This window comes from Mixophyes fleayi, chromosome 2 (assembly GCF_038048845.1).
Source record: "Mixophyes fleayi isolate aMixFle1 chromosome 2, aMixFle1.hap1, whole genome shotgun sequence".
In the NCBI taxonomy this organism is placed as follows: domain Eukaryota; kingdom Metazoa; phylum Chordata; class Amphibia; order Anura; family Limnodynastidae; genus Mixophyes; species Mixophyes fleayi.
The window spans coordinates 357510111-357529273 of record NC_134403.1 but is presented as its reverse complement, the minus strand read 5'-3'; the positions used below and the strand labels follow the sequence as shown (position 1 = coordinate 357529273).

At 40.2% G+C, this 19163-nt stretch overlaps 1 protein-coding gene across 1 annotated transcript; it reads left to right on the top strand.

Annotated features, from left to right (window-relative positions):
- Window positions 1–1629: 1629 nt before the first annotated feature.
- Window positions 1630–10502, top strand: ATP5PO (ATP synthase peripheral stalk subunit OSCP). The gene is made up of 7 exons (XM_075197215.1): window positions 1630–1752; window positions 4402–4452; window positions 5855–5965; window positions 7319–7448; window positions 8772–8884; window positions 10047–10133; window positions 10325–10502. The coding sequence occupies exons 1-7, from the start codon at window positions 1723–1725 to the stop codon at window positions 10436–10438; spliced, it is 636 nt and encodes a 211-aa protein (XP_075053316.1). The 5' UTR covers window positions 1630–1722; the 3' UTR covers window positions 10439–10502.
- Window positions 10503–19163: the final 8661 nt, after the last annotated feature.

Here is a 19163-nt window from a genome sequence, read left to right as displayed (position 1 = left end):
TACTAAATCCATACTTGCTAACTCTCCCTGAATGTCAGGGAGACTCCCTGAAATAGGGGTGATCTCCCTCACTCTCTGAAGAGTCTGGCATTCTCCCTGATGCTGAGCCAGTACAAGACGTGGTTGGCTTCGCCATCTGTGGCATGATGACACAGTTCAGAAATTGTGTCCTATGTCCATGTATTGACGCCTATGGAGGTGGCCATTTTCATGGAGACCAAGATTTAATCAAAGACTGACAGGTAAGACAACATGATTTCAGTAATGGAGACAGAAATGTAAAAGACACTTCAGTCTCTAGAGATTTATTAGCTGCTTTTCTTTAACGCATAGTTGCCTATTATCCCGGAATGTCCGGGAGACTCCCGCATTTCTGGGAGACCTCCTGGGAGAGCAGGGCAACCTCCTGATTCTCGCCCCCGCAACAGATAAGTGGCGGCAGGGGGACCTAATGACACAAATATTGCGTCATATTAGCCCCGCCCCCTGCTGTAATTGGCCAAAATTGTGTCAATCGTCAATGATGCACCTCGTCAAGCCCCACCCGCCCCCACGCCCACTTCCCCTGGGAACTCCCTTAAGCCAATGAGGAAAAGTTAGCAAGTAGGACTAAATCAGTGTTAATTCTCCTCTCCCCTGAAGTACAAGTTCCATAGTTGAGCACGTCTGACAAATCTGAAAAGTGGTGTCACAAATTTAATACACACACATATATATCTGTACTGTTCCTGTCATACCCATAGATTGTAAGCTTGGGAGCAGGGCCTTCTCACCTCTTTGTCTGTTTTACCCAGTTTGTTTATTAGTTTATTATGTTTGTCCCCAATTGTAAAGCGCTACGGAATATGTTGGCGCTATATAAATAAATGATGATGATGATGATTCTACGTACATGAAGCGATTCTTACTGTCTATTATTATTTAATTATTCTCTGGGCTTTATAATATTATTAATATTATCTTTAAAATTTTAAAATGTAATCTCTGTTGAAGAGGGGTATTTAAAAAAAAAGAAAACATCATAGCACTGTAACCGAGTTCAGTGAAGTATCCCTGGAAATTTAATTTAAAATTGGCAACTATGGCCTAATTATAAAAGGGGGAGAGCCAGGTTGCCCACGAAAAAAACACCATTATCTTTATCACATTCCATCACACTGTATATCAAAGGGGGTTACCACGACAGTAACCTTGCAGCCATTAAGCGCGGTCAACGAAGGCTCTCGATGCTCATACATGGTTGAGCTTATTTACCAATTATTATGGTATTGTCAGAACAAAAGCAGTGTTTTTTAATACTTTATTCTTAAAGTATTTTATATTGCTTTTACATATTTAAATGATATTCATTATCCAAATAAGAAATAAGGTTTACTAATATATGTTAAGAAACAAAACAACATTGTAAGTGGATACATATAATATTATTTAAGTGTTTTTTGTTTAAAATGTATTTTATACCTAAATAAGCTGAAAGCACCAATGAGCGCAGTCAGTTCTTCTGAGCATGCGCACACGGCTGTTAATGGCAACGCGATTTGTCGCGGTGCCTCACACGCATACGTAGTATCATACCACCTTCCTCGTACTACATTAACCGGCAGGCATCGCGGGACGGCAGTGCATGACGTCCTTTATATTTACGTAAGTGACGCATGACGTCACCTGACTCGTGGGAGGCGCCGGTTTGACCTAGAGCAGCAGCAGCAGCAGGAGGAGAAGATGGCGGCGGCCGGCAGGATCTCCTTCAAGGTATAACCGGGTTAGGGGGGACCAGAGCTATACCTGGGGGGAGAGAGCAGAAAGCGCCGACTAAGGAGTGATATCCGTACACTATGCGCCGACTAAGGAATGATGGCGGCCTCCTGTGTGACCCCGGAGTAATATCCGTACACTGTGCTGACCCCTATGACTTGTACTGCCTGTCACACTGTCATTACTTGTCCCAGCACTGAGCATGTTCGGGGCCTATTATATAATATTATATAATTACTGTATTGTGTGTATATTATGTATGTAACACGACCATATGATGCATTCCATCTATTCCTCATTATATATATATATATATATATATATATATATATATATATATATCCTTTAGATTAGCAAATGCATTGGCATGCTACACCTGTATAAGCACGGGCAGTGCATTTCTTGCATCATTTTATAGAACTGTATTAAGTTTAAATAGGTTAATGAGTGTAAGTTGGCCCTGACATTCAGTGTTAATGGTAGGCATCCTTCCTACACTTAAATTACATTGACAGCCTAACCTAAGTCCAACACTCCTTGCATAATAATAATTACATGGCATGTTTTTGCTACATTGTGAAGCTGTGCATTGTTTTTTTTTTTCAAGCATTGTATCTGTTTAACAAAATTATAATAATAAAAAGTAACTAATGAAGACGAGGCTGATTCCCACTGTCAAATTGCTGGCCCAACAGTATTTAACCCTTGAAAAACTGCAGCTACTTATTCAAAATGATACAATATGGTGACTTTGACCCCTGATTTCATGCCCATAACCTTGTTGGGTCAGGCGAAATACTAATGCATTTTGTATAAGGGACCCCCTGTAGTGTTAATTTGATGTGAAATCAGTGAATCCAAATTGATTTAATCCTTTAAAAATAAGCTTTTATGAATAAGAAGCTGGAGCACGAATTAGAAACAAATAAGAAGCTAACTTCAACCTCATCTAATGAAGACTGTTCACTGCTTGTGAAATACATTTACTTGTACACATAGGTCACTGAAAAAGTGCCCTACAGTGCCAGTAGAGCTTTGGGTCTACCCTGCTCTTAGATTTTCACCAAGGAGCTTTGGTTTGCAGGGAAAGATGGCTGTGTTTTATGTAGGAGCAGCGGTTGACAGGCGTTGGGCATAGTGTAGGTGTTTATACTGAATTATGGAGTAGGTGCACCAATAGCCCTTGTTTTTCGGAAGGTGAATGAAGGGGTGGGAAGGGTGCACTTTTAGCGATGTTCCTTCACGTATGGAAGGACACCGGGCCCTTGCATTCTTTAAAAGACTTCTATGTTGCACAAGCTCAGAGCTTTGACTGCCTTCTGGTCTCGTGCTATAGTTTCAGTGGGACCTCATTTGAGCCTCCATGCTGCACTTAAAGCAATGTGATAAAAAGTTAAACACACAATTGCAGCAAGTAAAACAGTCCCAGTGTCCTCCTCTCATGATAAAGTAAGCTATAAATTAATATAAACCTAATAGTATTTGAGTGAAAAGTACAAAGGTTTGCTATTAAAAGGGATGGTGTTAAGGTGGTAGAAAGTTGGATTTTGATTGTGACGTTTAAAGTTGTTTCCTAATGTGGCGTCAGAATTTTCCATCTTCTCGCAGACCTTGGTGCATTTATAGATTGCAGTTTTGTCTCCTGAGAGCGAAGGGTAATTCATGCCTCTCTAATTGTGCTGGTAGACTATCTATTCTAGACATACCTATGCAAAACCAAGGTGTTTTGTTATGCACATGGGCTTCATAAATGACCTCTACAATGTTAATCTTATATGGTAGTTTATGCTTGGTGCTGTAGTTCAGTAGCTAGTAAACTGCAAGTTTATTCTATCAATACTACTTCAAAATGACTGGCTCACAATTGTCCATAATGAAAAATGTAAAACTAGAAGTGTTTTAATTGTTGATGAGCTATAATGATTGTTGCCAATAAACTTCGATTAAGTTTCCAAGATTCCGTACTTAATGTATGTTTTTAGATCTCTGGTGAACACCTTTGTCAAGGAGATTCTATGTGCCATTGTTCAAGATTATAAAGAGGTATACGAGACCCAAACCTTGACTTTAACTCCATGGTAGGCCAAGAAACTATTGAAGGGATTAACAGTGAGGCAGTATTATCCTTCAAATGACCCAGCAAATATGTTGATTCCCTGTGGTAATGAGTTAGTAACTGGGTGCCTACTTACTTTACAATAGGAAGTACTTTAAAGCCCGGTCAGATCATGACACTTGGCCTGAGTGGTAAATTGTAGGATAGTTTTTCGATATTGCCAAAGACTGGGGTAACCAAATCAAACCGTTCCAGCCATTCTGCTCTCAGGCTGATCGACCGGATCACATGGCCGCCTGTTAGTGTGATTGGCTGATAACTGTACACTGAGGCAGACAGTAGTAATCTGCCAGCTGGATTTATAGAAGTCCCTGAAAGTGAGCCAATCCATTTCTACTGGGCTTTATGACTTGCTGATCACTTTGGGGCCACACAACATTTTGGAAAACCAACTTGCTGATATCCACAGCAATATCTCTGTGTGGCCAGTGTGAATGGGAGAATTGAAAGCCAATTATCTCTGTAGCATAGTGTGTATAAATCTGTTCTACAGTTTGATCTTTAGGCTAACTGCAGCATTTCTGTTTTAGGTGCGCTCCTTCAGCACTAGTGTCTCCAGACCAGTTGCCAAGTTGGTCAGGGTAAGTCTGAAATCTGGTCAGTTTGTTTATAGTTAAATATTCCTCCTTGGGGCATCTACATGGGGATTTTACTTTAAAGGATAGATTGTATTCTTTAGTACAAAATCTGTGTAACAATCGTTCCATGTAATCGTAGTTTGTGATCGGGCAAAACAAACATCCGCAATGGGATAGCCAATACTGACTTGTAACATCTAGTGATACAGTGCTACGTCTTATTGTCTACGCAAAATACAGGCCAAAGCTGGGGTTGTGGCAATGGTGATTTTATAAAGAAGGTAACACAATGCAACTATAGCTTTTGACAGTACTGCAGAGGAAAGCCAAGTATTCCTCCCCTCCTTTAGACAGCTGTAACGTCTTGCACATATTTAGGACGGTGCCTGATTGAATCATATAAAATGTAGTAAGTTGCTGGGTCCTATCCCTGTGTATGAATCCACCTATCTACACTGTATTTCTGCATTGCATGTCTGCCTAGCTTTCTGGAGCAGTCAATAAAAACATCTATATTAAAGCGACACTACCACCTACATTTTGCAAACCCGCTAATTCTCCTGGTCCAGCCACGGTGCTGCTCCATGCAACTGTTTTTCCCAGGGCTCCTCTGGTTCTGTAATACAGAACCAGCAACTCCATTCAGTTTGTGAGTGGGAGGACCAATCAGAACAACCCCTTGAACACATCTGGGGCTGAGAGAACCACTGAGGTCTGGGGAAAAACTGCCCCGGGGCTCCAACTAGGGAAATAAGCAAGATAGTAATATATAGGAGATAATGCCAACCAAAGATAACTCCGATTTGGCTGTAAACTGTAATAATTAGTAATACTTATTTGGGTAAAACTTATTTGGGTTGTGGCACTCGGATTTCTGCAGCAGCCCAGTGACGCTCCTCTTCTTCAGTGGGTTTCAAACAGGGATCTGAGATATGGGAGTTTCTCCAGAGGTGAAGCATTGACATACCTGAAGTAAGGCCTGGTCCAGGAGGAGTGAGGAGAATGTAACAGACATTGGGTAGAGAGAGGGAATGTGCGTGTAATATTCAGTATCACTGAACTTACTCAATTAATCTCAAGCACACAGCTTCACTGGCTCCTTTTTAAAATGATCAGTTGGATCTTGGGATTGAGTAATGAGTCCTGACTTCTACTGTACGTGATACAAGTCTTCAGAGACTGCAATAGCATGTTATTATTATAGGTATGTGAAGACCAGGAGTGTTACTACCAAGGGTGCTCACCCAAAAGTGTCCATTCATCCATCCTGCTCTATACTAAGAACACTCCCTTATTGGATCAGGCAGCAATGTTCTTGTCGTCGTCCCCCCTCCCTCCCCTGTGGAATTCCCAGTGCATGTTAAAGGAAAGCTTTTGGATAATTATTACATTTCTTTTGTTTCAGCCCCCAATCCAGGTGTTTGGCTTGGAAGGCCGCTATTCCACCGCTCTCTACTCCGCTGCTTTCAAGGAGAAGAAACTGGATCAGGTTGAGAAGGACCTGACCAGAGTGTCGGTGAGTTAGAGGCTGTCCTCAAATAGAGAATAAATAAATGTGTGTCACTGGTTTGTAGCGAATAGACAGGCTGCATGTCTCAGCCCACAAACTATGCTTCCCGTGTGTGTAGGTGATTGGTCCACTTTAAAGTACACCAGTCACCTACATACAGAGGAGGCAGCCCTTTTGTGGGTAACACCAGTTTCTCCTTCAGCACTAGCTGCCACAGTTGGTTATGTTTCGCTTCATGGAGATAAGATCCTGTTTCCTGTTCCCCTGGCTTTTGCCCTTATTTGCACTGATTACTTTTTTTTGTCTTCTTTACTTAAACTAATATAATGGACTGTCTGACCCTCATTTCATACATGAATCTCTCATCTGCACCTCTGTCCCCAGCATTAGCTGCAGGTCGAGTGACCTAGGGTAAGAAGGGTCTAATAGTAGCTGTAGATCCCTCCAGCACTCACCAGAGGGATACTGGTACACACTGCAGTGCATTCCTGTTTGGGAGATGGTGGAATGCCTTCTTAGCCTTTTGAGGGGCAGCAGGTGGGTAATTCCTCTTTGACGGTGTAGGACCACTTGTGGCTGCAAGTTCATCTGCATTTGTGATCGGGACCTGCTCATAGGACTCTAGAGTAACAATAACTTATGTGTGGTCAGCGTGTCTTCAGTGTTTGAGTCCTGCCCCTGCTACATCCTAATGGGAGCCCCCTCGGGGACTATTTGGATGTAAGAATGGAAAATAGTCTGAAAAAAGTGTATATTACTGAATGCGCTGCACTGAATTATGGTGACTTTGGGACATCCCACCGACACTGTCCCCCTTACCCATCCAGGGCCACATGTCCTTTTTATTATGTTTTACTTTGCTTCTTTTTATCTCCTTGTTGGGCTTCTTAAGTCTGTATAATGTTACCAGTATAAACAGTCTATTAATTAGTTTTAAAAATATTCGCCTAGTCGTGATTATGAACCATATATCTCAATACAATCTGCTTATATTGTCCCTATGTTTTTTTATATTGATCTATATCTGTAACCACTGCTACACAACAGTTGCTTTTGCTCCTCTTAAAGGTGGAGATGAAGTGTCCCTGTTTCGTGCAAACAGTGGATGATGCCATGTTTGCTGAGCCAACATTCATACAAATGCAGCTGGTGCCTCATGAATATTGGTCATGAGGTGCCTTAGTGCTGCCGGTAGATCCTAGTGAATGGATTGAGGCTACATTATCATGGATAAGTGGTTCAGGCCATATCATGGCTACCTGCACAGTGTTTTATGGTAGAACCTCCTCTCTCGCTTGTTATAAGTTGCCTATTATCTCGCAATGTAGTTATGCACAAGCAACATATGTTGTCTTCTAGACGCTTCTTAAAGACCCCAAAATATCTGCAGTTATTACTAATCCCCATGTCAAACATGCTGTGAAGCAGAAGACCATCACTGATCTCTTGGCAAAGGAGAAGTTTTCCCTGGTCACCAACAACTTTGTCAGTGAGTATCCATGTTCTGTTTATGCACTCTTGGCTCCCCATTAAACTAACAATGTCAGGCTCTGAGAGCAATCCATTATACATTTTGGCGTAAGAGAGCGAGGACAGTCCAAGCTGCCAGCTAACCCCAACAAAATGCCATGAATACCAAGCAAAGATGAATTTTGGAAAAGGTCATTTGTTTGAGCGAAATGCGTTGGTGTGAAAGTCTGTCCTCAGGAGTGTAGATGTAAAAGAGTTGACATTAAGGGGTATATTTACTAAACTGCGGGTTTGAAAAAGTGGAGATGTTGCCTATAGCAACCAATCAGATTCTAGCTGTCATTTTGTAGAATGTACTAAATAAATGAGAACTAGGATCTGTTTGGTTGCTAAAGGCATCATCTCCACTTTTTCAAACCCGCAGTTTAAGAAATATATCTCTAAGGGTCGGTTTACTTCAAATAAGGGTTCTAATTGTTTCAAAGTGAAAGTTTATGACACCAATGCCCGGGAGTAAACATGTAGGTGGGCACCTCCTATGATCTGTTTGTCTGAGTCCAATATGACCACAACAGCAGGTATCGGTGTGGTGACCTTTTAGCTACGGTTATATCATTCTGCAATGTGGGACTAATTCCTTCCTGACACACACACAGGGCAGGTTGTGCAAGCGACACACTAGAGATACATTTATACATTTACTGGCACCTCTGTTTGAGCTCCATTAAGAGTTCTGTACATACAATTACATATGTTTTGAAGCTGTACTTTTTTCCTGTAACTTTAAGGTTTATTAACCTTTTGATCATCGGGAATAATAGTATGAATGAGGACGCCTTTTTAATTCTTCTCAAGCCAATTTGCCTTAATGGTGTCTGCCATTTGGTTATTGATTTAATTATCCTTTTTTTAATCAGACAAATTATAAGTGTGAGTGTTTTATGACTTGATCTATGACCCACCATTTGGTATTCCTTGCTCCCCATTTTATCAGTGGTTCTTGTTACCTCTGTTGCAATAATGATTTATAAACCAGGTATAAACTAGATCAGGGTTTCCCAGTCCTCAGGGCTCCCCAACAATGCAGGTTTTCTGGATCACATGTGACATAATTGGGACCACCTATGGATCTGTTACAATGTGTCAGTCAGTAATGAATACACCTGTGCTCCAGCAAGGAGATATGGAAAACCTGCACTGTTGGGGAGCCCTGAGGACTGGGTTTGGGAAACCCTGGACTAGATGACCACTTTTATTTTAACATCAGATAGCTATTTACATGAATTATAGGATTCTATTAGACATGACACTAATTCTGTCACTCCTCGCTTTTGTCTTGTAGATTTGCTGGCTGAAAACGGTCGTTTGCGTTTTACCGCAAATGTGATTGCCTCCTTCACAAAGATCATGAGTGCGCACCGGGGGGAGGTGGAGTGCTCTGTCATTTCCGCCTCGGTAAGTCAGACACGGTCTATTGTTGCTGATTGCGTTGGGGTTAGGGAATCTGTGACTTTGTCTTGCCTCAGCAGTTGTAGCAGCACACGTTGCTCAAATATGAATGTTACTTAGGATTTGAGTCTTAAGATTATAAATATTATATTATTATAAAATCCAGATTGTATTTATTAAATAAAATAGAATTAAATGGAACATGGTTTGACTGCCACCTAAGAGGGCCGGGAGTTCCTACAGCTCTGGGGATAGTCCATCTGGCTGAAATTTCTCCAGTCATGACTGATTTCAACTTTCTTTGTGCCCTCTGGTCATTAAGATCGACCTTTGGGGCAGTTTAGCCAGCCCGTCGGCAACTCCGAGACTTTCAGCAACATCCAGCTGGAGTAGCCGTGTGTGGCCTACCACCTGATCGTAGCCTGTGTCTTGTCCTGTAGGGCATCTATACATACAAGTACCACTATTGAATGCACAGGGTGAATGGTATACTGTCTCCCCTGGTGCCAAACTCCCCTCGCCAAGCTCATGAGAATCGGGACTCCACTCTGAGTTTGGCGGCAGCAGGCAGTCTGGTTCATTACTGCACACAAACTTTGATGGTGACATGGAAGATTAACCCCCCTTATGAAATACGCAAGTCTGCATCTATAATACGGCTTCATTGTAGGAGCCTTCCAGGTAATTTAATAATAGTGCTATATTCTCATATGTCATCCAGAGTGTCTGAATTTTGCCTTCTCAATCAAAGACCAGACCTCCATCCCATCAAGGATCTATGGAATGATTTAAAAATTGCTGTTGACCAGGAGACCCCAAATAGACTCTCCGCTGTGATTGCCACTAAAAGATTGTGCTGTCCTTTTGGTTTATATTTGACATTCAAAAGTATTTTGTTGATCAGTGAAGACCATTCCCAAATCCATTCTCATTCCGTGAGAAAGGGTGAATGACACCAGGAGGGTGAACACATTATAAAGCCACGTTTATTTGTAGAAGTTTATATGAACTTGCACATTCAAGGATTAGTATTGTAAATATTTTCTGCTACCTAAAACATGCAGTGCGCTCCCTGGATTATTGCACTAAAGAGCTCCTGTATTATTGTCTATATCTCTTCTGTACACTGTCACATGTTGGTTACATTTTATTTATTTTTGCATTTCAGCCTCTGGATGAAGCAAGTTTAACAGACTTAAAATCTGCCCTCAATGGCTTCCTGGCAAAGGGAGAATCGTTGAAACTGGAGACCAAGGTAAGCGTTTTATATGAGTGATTACACACGGTCCAGATCATAAGCCGTCACCTGTTCTCAAGCAGCGATTCTCTATCATGCACCTGGTATTAAATCTTTATATATTCTGCATGCTCTTTGTCTAATTAATTTTGTGACATGATGCACACCTCAGCATAGACATATTGATCATATGACAATCTTTATTTCAGGCGGACCCATCGCTCCTGGGAGGAATGGTTGTCAGCATTGGGGAGAAATTCATTGATATGTCTACAAAAACAAAGATTGACAAATTGAGCAAGATTATGAGAGATACTGTGTAAATGCTGCGGCTGACTCTGAATTGTTTCTGATGCCCAATAACTCAATAAATCATTTTACCAAGTATTATGTGATCCATCCTTCTTCCTTGTCATTAAAACACATCACCGTCACCAGTACTGCTTGCTAGCACGTGTAACTGAATATATATATATTATATATATACCATGCAGTAATTAGAGATGGCTTATTACACACAGGATGGACCAGGAGCTAAGAGGATGTAGGTGAGGAATGAGAGAACTAGCAACGCATGTGTGATAAGCAAATCCCGAACCACTCAGAAACCAGACACTCCAACCACTGATTGCAATTTTGGTTGATGTTCAGGAAAGTCTCTAAACCTAATTAGTAGTACCACCAAAAAAAGGATACAGCGCCTGTGTCTCACATCCATAGAAAATAAATATATTAAACGAAGACTGCGTATCAATAAAAATACAAGTAATACAGAAGCACATTAAAAACTGTGATATAAGTATGCATGTATGTGGTAAAACGGCAGATAGAACTGATGTTTAATAGATTCTATTGGTCTATATTGAAGGAGCTTGTTATTAACAGTTGCTTAGGTGAAAAAGCACAAAATGCAAATAGGAACGAAGTTCGTTCCACAGTTTAAACAATAGAGATACTGAATAAATCGGTTCTTATGTGAGTGCAAATACATGATGTATACTGGAATTCTGAGTCTTAACTGTGGATCTAAACGGTTCCACAGTTGTTGCACAAGGCCATAGTAATTAATATCCGGAAAGGCCGGTAAAGTTAGTTATCCAACTAACAAGATATTCTTCTTGTCGAGAATTCTCATCCATCATCTCAATGATCACGTTGCACTTACTGTATACCAGAGTCAGGCTTCTATTTAAGGTTCTATAAGGTCCACATAATGACACTGTTAACGCACTCAACTGTCTTCACTCCATAGGGAACCAAACGCCCCTAGACAGCCTATCTCGGACCACACCAACAGGGCATCTGTAAATAAAAATGTTTGGTACAATGGTTGCTTGTTATTACGCATCAAATCTACAGATTTTATTTCATGTCAATCATTTTTCCCTCAGCGTGAATCAAAAGAATATCAGACCTGATAAAATGAGTTTTGAAAGACCAAATCCTATCCAAGACTTTATTTTGTGGTAGGTAAATTAGGACAGTCGGTAGGATGGATGTTCCAGATAAAATTATTCCCCATATTGAATTGGCATACCCGATCTCTAGCCCAAAATAGAAAAGAATGACGGCTGAACCATACAGTTTTTAATCCTGAATTTGATAAAGATAGAGATTATTTGAACGATTAAATGGGACCTAACAAAAACTTGATAAAGAAACAATTAAACTTTGTTTTTTTTTCCCCAAAATAAATTCAAATAAACAAAATCTTTAATGGAACTGGTTAATAGAATATGCTAATCATGTTACTTAATACAGGATGGTGCCAGCGATTTAATAGAAATCCCTAACCATCAGCTGTAACCTTGTACCAAAAGCTACATATCCTAAAAGCCATTCAAGTGACTGCAACTCAATGCTTAAAAGCATGCAGGCATGGTCAAGAGGTTCAGTTGTTGTTCAGACCAAATACCAGAATAGGGAAGAGATGTGATCTACGAGAGACTTTTACCATGAAATGATTGTTGGTGCCAGCTGAAGAGATTTGAGTATATCAGAAACTGCTGATCTGGCATATTCACACACAACAGTCTGTAGAGTAAACAGAATGGGCCGCAGAACAAACACATTGAGCGATTGTTCTGTAGGCGAAAAGACTTTTAATGAAAGCTCAGAAGAGAATGGCCAGGCTGGTTCAAGCTGACTGGAAGGTGATAGTGACTCAAATAGCCATCCATAGTGATATGCAGAAGAGCACCTCTGAACACACAGCACGTCCAACCTTGTAGTGGATTGGCAACAACAGCAGAAAACCGCACTGGGTTCCGCTCCTGTCCGCTAAGAACAGGAAACAGCCAACAGTGGGCACAGACTCCCCAAAACTGAACAGCTGAAGACTGGGAAAATGTCTCCTGGTCTTCCAGCAGCATAACGCGTCATGACACAAAGCACTAGTCATATCAAGCTGGTTCCACAAACATAACAATGAGTTCAATGTACCGTGGTGGAACTAGATATTTGCAGTATGAATGCAGCCGACAAACCTGCAGCTACTGTGTGATGCTGTCATATTATTACCATGGACCGGAATCTCTAAGGAATGGTTTCAGCAGCTTGTTGAATCTATGCCACAAAGAATTTAGGCTGTTCTGGAGGAAAAGTGGGTCCTACCCAGTACTAGACAGGTGTACCTAATAAAGTGCCCACTGATTGTACTTTCATATATTAATCTATAGTAGTGGGTTTAGTTGCTATTCAAAGGAGAGATGTCACTTCCCAAACTATGCTGGGGAGAAGGGCTTAAAAGAAAATGATCACAAATATACACTTGTGTTTATAACCTATATGTATCCGTGGATCTACAAACCACAGAGGTCAACGACTGCTATGGCGCACATATTTGTAAATTCCATGTTGCATATTACTGGCCAAATTGTACACGACTAAATACATATCTTAAACAATTTTTTCAAAATTTCTATATTTTGTTTTTAATTTTGTTTTGATTCTTGAAAGAATAATATCTTTATGTACCCCAATAAAAGTTAAAATAAAATAGCCCTTTGATTTAATATAAATGGAAAGCGTAATTTTATGATGTGTCATATTGACCCAAACAGTACATCTGTAGACAGGAACAGAACAGCAGGGTTGAATGTTTCCACAGAAGCTTTAATCCTCTTTTCTGAATTTTGTGGGGGGGGGGGGGGGGGGTTCCAGTGCTCTGGTATCAAATAATTAGCTGCATTGTTGAGATGTTTAAGAAGAGAATTTTACAAAGATGATATTCGGATGTTCGACAAGGATAAAAAGCCATAAACCAGTCAGTCAGCTTTTTTTTTATTTTTTTTTTATGGTTTTCTAACATTTAGTTTGCACCTTGTATGACAAATTACTGAGCGCGTTTGTTTGTTTGAATGGATTTGGTGGTATTCTATCCGGTTTGTTCAAGGCTGCTGTGGTTGTTGAGGCGCCCTAGATTTAATTTTGTTTTGCTGAGATTTATTGTCATGTTGTCGACAAAAGTAGAACTGTCAGGTAGGTTACTTATGTTGGTGGGTGGAAATATTATTAACTCTGTTTTTAAAAGATTTTGAGTTGGCGAGAGGACATCCAAGGACCATCATCTTAATTTCCCTAGATTACCCTATTGCCATCCTCTACACTGCTAACGCAAGACAACAACCTTCTGACCAACATTGCAACACACATAGCCCACTCAGTACTTTTACCTTTGCAGTCTGGCTGGTCCATTGTGCAATATGATGTAGCACATGCCCTTGTGTTTCTAACTCCCATTGTCCTATAGATTGTAAGCTTTCGAGCAGGGTTCTCTTACCTCTCTGTCTGTATGTATTACCCAGTATTGTCTTATTAATGTTTGTTCCCAATTGTAAAGCGCTACGGAATTTGCTGGCGCTATATAAATAAATGTTGATGATGATGATGATGAAATGACAGAAAGACAGTCAGTGACACGGGACAACACAGATGGTGAGAGATCAGGAGAGGATAGATGGATTTGTGTATCATCCGCATAGAGATGATATTGAAATCCAAAGGAGCTTATTAGTTTTAATAGAGAAGTGGTGTAGATAGAGAATAGCAGAGGGCCTAGGACTGAGCCTTGTGGTGCTCCAACTGATAAAGGAAGCGGAGCAGAGGTGGATCCAGAGAAATTAAAACTGAAAGAGCCATATAATGCAGTTGGTATATGGTGGTGATTATTTAAAGTCTTGTTCATTTTGTGGATGAGAGTCTGTGATGGGCAACACACTTCAATGGACACATGGGCGGCCCTTTAACCTTCAAAAGGGCCACACGTTGCCCTTATTCTCAGTGATGTGCTAAAGCAATACATTTAAGCAAAGAAAGAGACCTATCAGTAATAACATCAGCAGGCGTTTTTAAACATCTACAAGTGAACCAGATATACAATTTAAAATACATCTTTTATATTGATGCAGAATAAAGTCCCATTCTACATCTGTATATGTCACACTGCTCTAAACCTGTTTCTTCATCCATATTTAATGATATTTCAGATTCATTCCTGTGAGGACACCGTGTGGTGACACACTGATATAACACTGTGTTGTGTTTATTCGGGGGAATTATTAAAAGCATGAATACTGCTTTATAAAAAGAAATTAAACAACAGACAGACAAGAGGACAACGACACAGTTTTGTAACTAGCTCTTCAGACAACTGCAGTGGTTCAGATGAGTCATCTGGAAATTGTACTATTAAAAATTAAACCTATTAGGAAAAGACTATTGCACAGGGTTACCCTGTACAGCAGGCTCTTAACGCAGGCTTTCTGTGGAGTTCTCTGTGAAAGGTTTTAACTAATCTAGATTCAACAGACTTCAATGGTTAATGGTTATATAAGTGCCCCTGCCTATAATGTTATAGGTTAGATACATCCTCTAGAAGAGTGTACCTAATGGTATCTGAGGCTGAAGACAGCGGCTGTGGGGTGGCATGCAGCACTTTACATATATTTGTCTCTCACAGCAGCGTTATCTGTTCAATTAAAAAAAATGACCATTTGCCTAGTTTAGTGACAAAAAGTCATGAAAAGTGGATTTATCTTTATATCTTATATATTTTAGCTATTTTATCATTTCCGGTTGATTTAGCTTAGAGGAAACATTGCAGACAGTGTAACTAGATTACACAATTGTAGGAAACACAAATGGATCATATGACATTAAACTCTGAGCCAGTATTGGTACATTGTTAAGGATATTTTCCTTTGTATCAAAATACTTTTCCATTTTATTTCTAATTTGGAGTCAATAAAAGGGGGTAATTTACAGGATTGTAGATATTGGATAAGTCAAATATTTTTATGTTACAAAATAAGGACAGCAAAATTTCTAGAACAAATGCAACATTTTTATAAATGTTACGTAGAAACAATGGTAAAAATAGTGTTCATTAGTTTCAGACTCACCAGACACTCTTAAGCTGGGTACACATCTATGTAATCATCATACAGATCACATGATTCATGACCATTTGTCCAGAAATTGCTGGAGTGTATACGCTAATACGATCATATTTTATCTTATCAAATCACACCATATCTCTCTATTGGTTTTATAAATATCCTGAAAATCACGTTCCAACAATGGAACGATGTCGGAGAAATGTGGAAGTGTGTACGCACTGACCACCAGCATTTTAGGTAAATTGTGTAGGTGTATACATATGAATCAGCATAATCATCGGGACTTTCAGTCGTTGGTGAAATTGGTACTGAAATCGCGTCTGAAGGAAATGCAATAGTGTGTACCCAGCTGTACTCTAAAGGTCATCCAGATAAATTGCAAATCACACTGTGGATTTGGTAAAATCCCACTAATTCAATAAAGAGATCAATACCATATTTAGTAAGTGTATATGTATGTGTATATATAGATATAGATATAGCATCATCATCATCATCATTTATTTATATAGCACCAACATATTCCGTAGCACTTTACAATTGGGAACAAACACAGTAAACTAATAAACAAACTGGGTAACAGAGGTGAGAAAGCCCTGCTCGCAAGCTTACAATCTATGGAACAATGGGAGTTTGATACATGAGGTTAAGTCTACATTTTGCATTTCGGCCCAGCCAGGCTGTAAAGGTAAAAGTGACTCATAAGCTAAATGATCCTGTCACACAACAATGTTGGTCAGGGGGTAGTTGTCTTGTGTGAAATTGTGTAACGGGTGATAATAAGGTAAGGTAGCGAGGTTAAGAGGGTGGTTGAGGAATATTATAAGCTTGTCTGAAGAGGTGGGTTTTCAGAGAACGCTTGAAAGCTTGTAGACCAGAGGAGAGTCTAATTGTGCAAGGGGGAGAATTCCATAGAGTGGGTGCAGCCCGAAAAAAGTCCTGTAACTGGAAATGGGAGGATGTAATGAGGGTGGAGGAGAGACGCAGATCTAGTGCAGAACGGAGTTGCCGAGTTGGGGGATATTTTGAGACAAGAGAGGAGATGTATGTTGGTGCAGCTTTGTTGATGGCCTTGTAGGCAGGGGAGGGCTGGGCTGGGGGGCAGGGGGGCATCTGCCCCCCAGGCCGGCCCCATAGAGGGCTATCTTGGGCCGGGGCAATGGGCCACCAGCATTTTTTGACCTTTAAATAGGTTGCTGAGTTGAGTCTTGCCCCCTGGGCTGAACTTTGCCAGCCCTCCCCTGCTTGTAGGTTAGTAAAGGTATTTTATATTGGATTAGGTTGAAAACAGGCAACCAGTGTAGAGACATACAGAGTGATTCAATAGAGGAATATATATATATATAATTATCTGTACAGCTCTAAGAATTTCTCCACCATTCTTATACCTGCATTGTGCAGTGTCGTCATGTGCAGGACATTTACCATCCTATAGTGGGACAATCTATGTAATATATGTACTTATATCGCTCTCCTGAGCTATGAAGCAGTTAGTGCTCTGTTACAGCGTTTTATTCAAATAGCATCGAGTGGGATTAGTTTTGTGAAGTGAGGATTAAATGTAATCCGAGAAATTCCCTTATTTTCAGCCGTGTACGTGCTATGGAGCCGCTGACATTCCCACAGCCGGCCAGAGAGAGATCAGACATCACTGCGCTCATTACAGGGTAAGTGCGTTTACTGGACGGTCGGATGTAATAAATGTTACTGAGGCCTTTAGTGCTTGTGACAGTAAGTCAGAGATCTGTTTCTTTCACTGTATAAAAAAATATCATTTTTCCAATGTTATGTCATATGTAGCTGAGGTTTTCTCTAATACATGATCCCTGGTCACTCTCATTACGAAGAAAATGTTGGTAATCCCATTTCTGAGGATATCACGTCGGCTTCTTCTGCATCTCAAGGTCACAGATTCAAGGTCACAAGAAGATCATTTAGGCAGCTGTTATTATTTGTGACATAACATAGTGATAGTGAAAATGTGCCTATTAACCATGAGGAGAAACACAGTGTATGCCAAAAATACCACTGATTTGCCATTAGGGGATATTTATTTACTAACATACAATAGGTGCAGCCTTGCACAGTGCCATATACTATAAGCATTACCTCACACCAATCAAAGCTAACTGCTGATTGGTTACTTTGGGTTATATGCAGAGCAAAATAAGACCTCTGACATGCGCAGCGACCACGCGGATTAAGCGACAGTTCCCGGTTTATAAATCTGTGTATAGTACGTGTGAGTACATTATAGCGCATGTTTAAAGCGTTTTTCTATTCTGGATCAGCAAATGCCAAAATCTCACTTTTACACGTGATGATTGTATGACGTTGTCAGATGCACTTTATTTATAACATGGGAATGTTTACCCATTATAGCTGTGTGCACCTGTTACAGTGCCCATCATTCCTAAACGTGTGTACTAAGGGGTTTGATGCAAATATTAAGTAAAAAAACAAAAACAGACTTGTGCAGATTTATTAAGGTAACAAAGCAACTCAAACAAATAAATACATGTAAATAATAGTAATGCTTTGTATAAACACTATTAGTGTAGATATTGTTATACAGATATAGTGTTCAGTGTAGATAGTTATATAGATACAAGTTAACCCGTGCATGATACTCATGCATTCTAGTCAAATCAAGCTACTTAAGGTGTTAAAAAGGTTCTTGTCATGCATTTGGGCCATAGCCCAGGCCTCCTCAGGGGAAGAGCGTTACTTCCCGACGTAAGCGCCCTTTTTTAAAGTGGTTTTGTCCACATGTCACCACCTCATCATTCTTCTCCATCACCTCATCCTTCATTTTCATCGCCACATCTATCCAGATGTCTATCCAGACACAGGGATCTCTCTCAGCGGTCCTGAGTATCACACTCCTCTCACTCTGTCACCCCCGGCAACCACCAACCACTCCCCACTGTCACCCCCGGCAACCACCAACCACTCCCAACTGTCACTTCTCCTTCAAGAAATATATATATATTTTTTTTAAATCTTTATATACACTTTTAACAATTAACAAATTCAATTAACAAATTAAAAACATCTTAGTATACCAAATTTCAGCCCTTTCTGAATTTTTTTCCCACACACACTAAGAATTTAGTAGGTCAGTGTATAACTCCGCCCAGCAGGTGGCACTGCAGCTTGGTTTTATTTTTTACACACACAGACAGACTAACACACGCCACTAGACATTTATATTATAGATATTATAGTGGTCAGTGTAGATAGTTATATAGATATATTATAGTGTTTAGTGTAGATATTGTTTTATAGATATATTATAGTGGTCAGAAGTATCTGCACACAACAAGCTCTTCGTGTGTAAGAATGTTAGAGGCTTCTGAAGTACGTGCTTGTAATTCATTCCTCAAATCCCGCTGTACACAAGATTATATGCAGTACAGGAAATAACAAACACAACGTAGTCTTATCCTACTTAAACTGGAATCTGCAGATGATAACGGGGCTGATTCATTAAGGCACGCAAGTGGAACGTAAACTGCGTTTTTTAAAACGCACCTAGTTCAGGCTCACGTCTGTCCGTACTCAGCAAGGAGCGGATCTGAAGAAACATCTCTTTGATCAATATGTTATTGATGTCTAACATACATAAAATGCATTTTTACAGTAGACA

Excerpts from the sequence above, each read along its gene's own strand:
- ATP5PO (XM_075197215.1), top strand. The coding sequence starts at position 1,723 with ATGGCGGCGGCCGGCAGGATCTCCTTCAAG. Across the intron at positions 7,449-8,771 it reads GGTCACCAACAACTTTGTCA|ATTTGCTGGCTGAAAACGGT; the intron begins GTGAGTATCCAT and ends TTTGTCTTGTAG. Across the intron at positions 10,134-10,324 it reads CGTTGAAACTGGAGACCAAG|GCGGACCCATCGCTCCTGGG; the intron begins GTAAGCGTTTTA and ends TCTTTATTTCAG.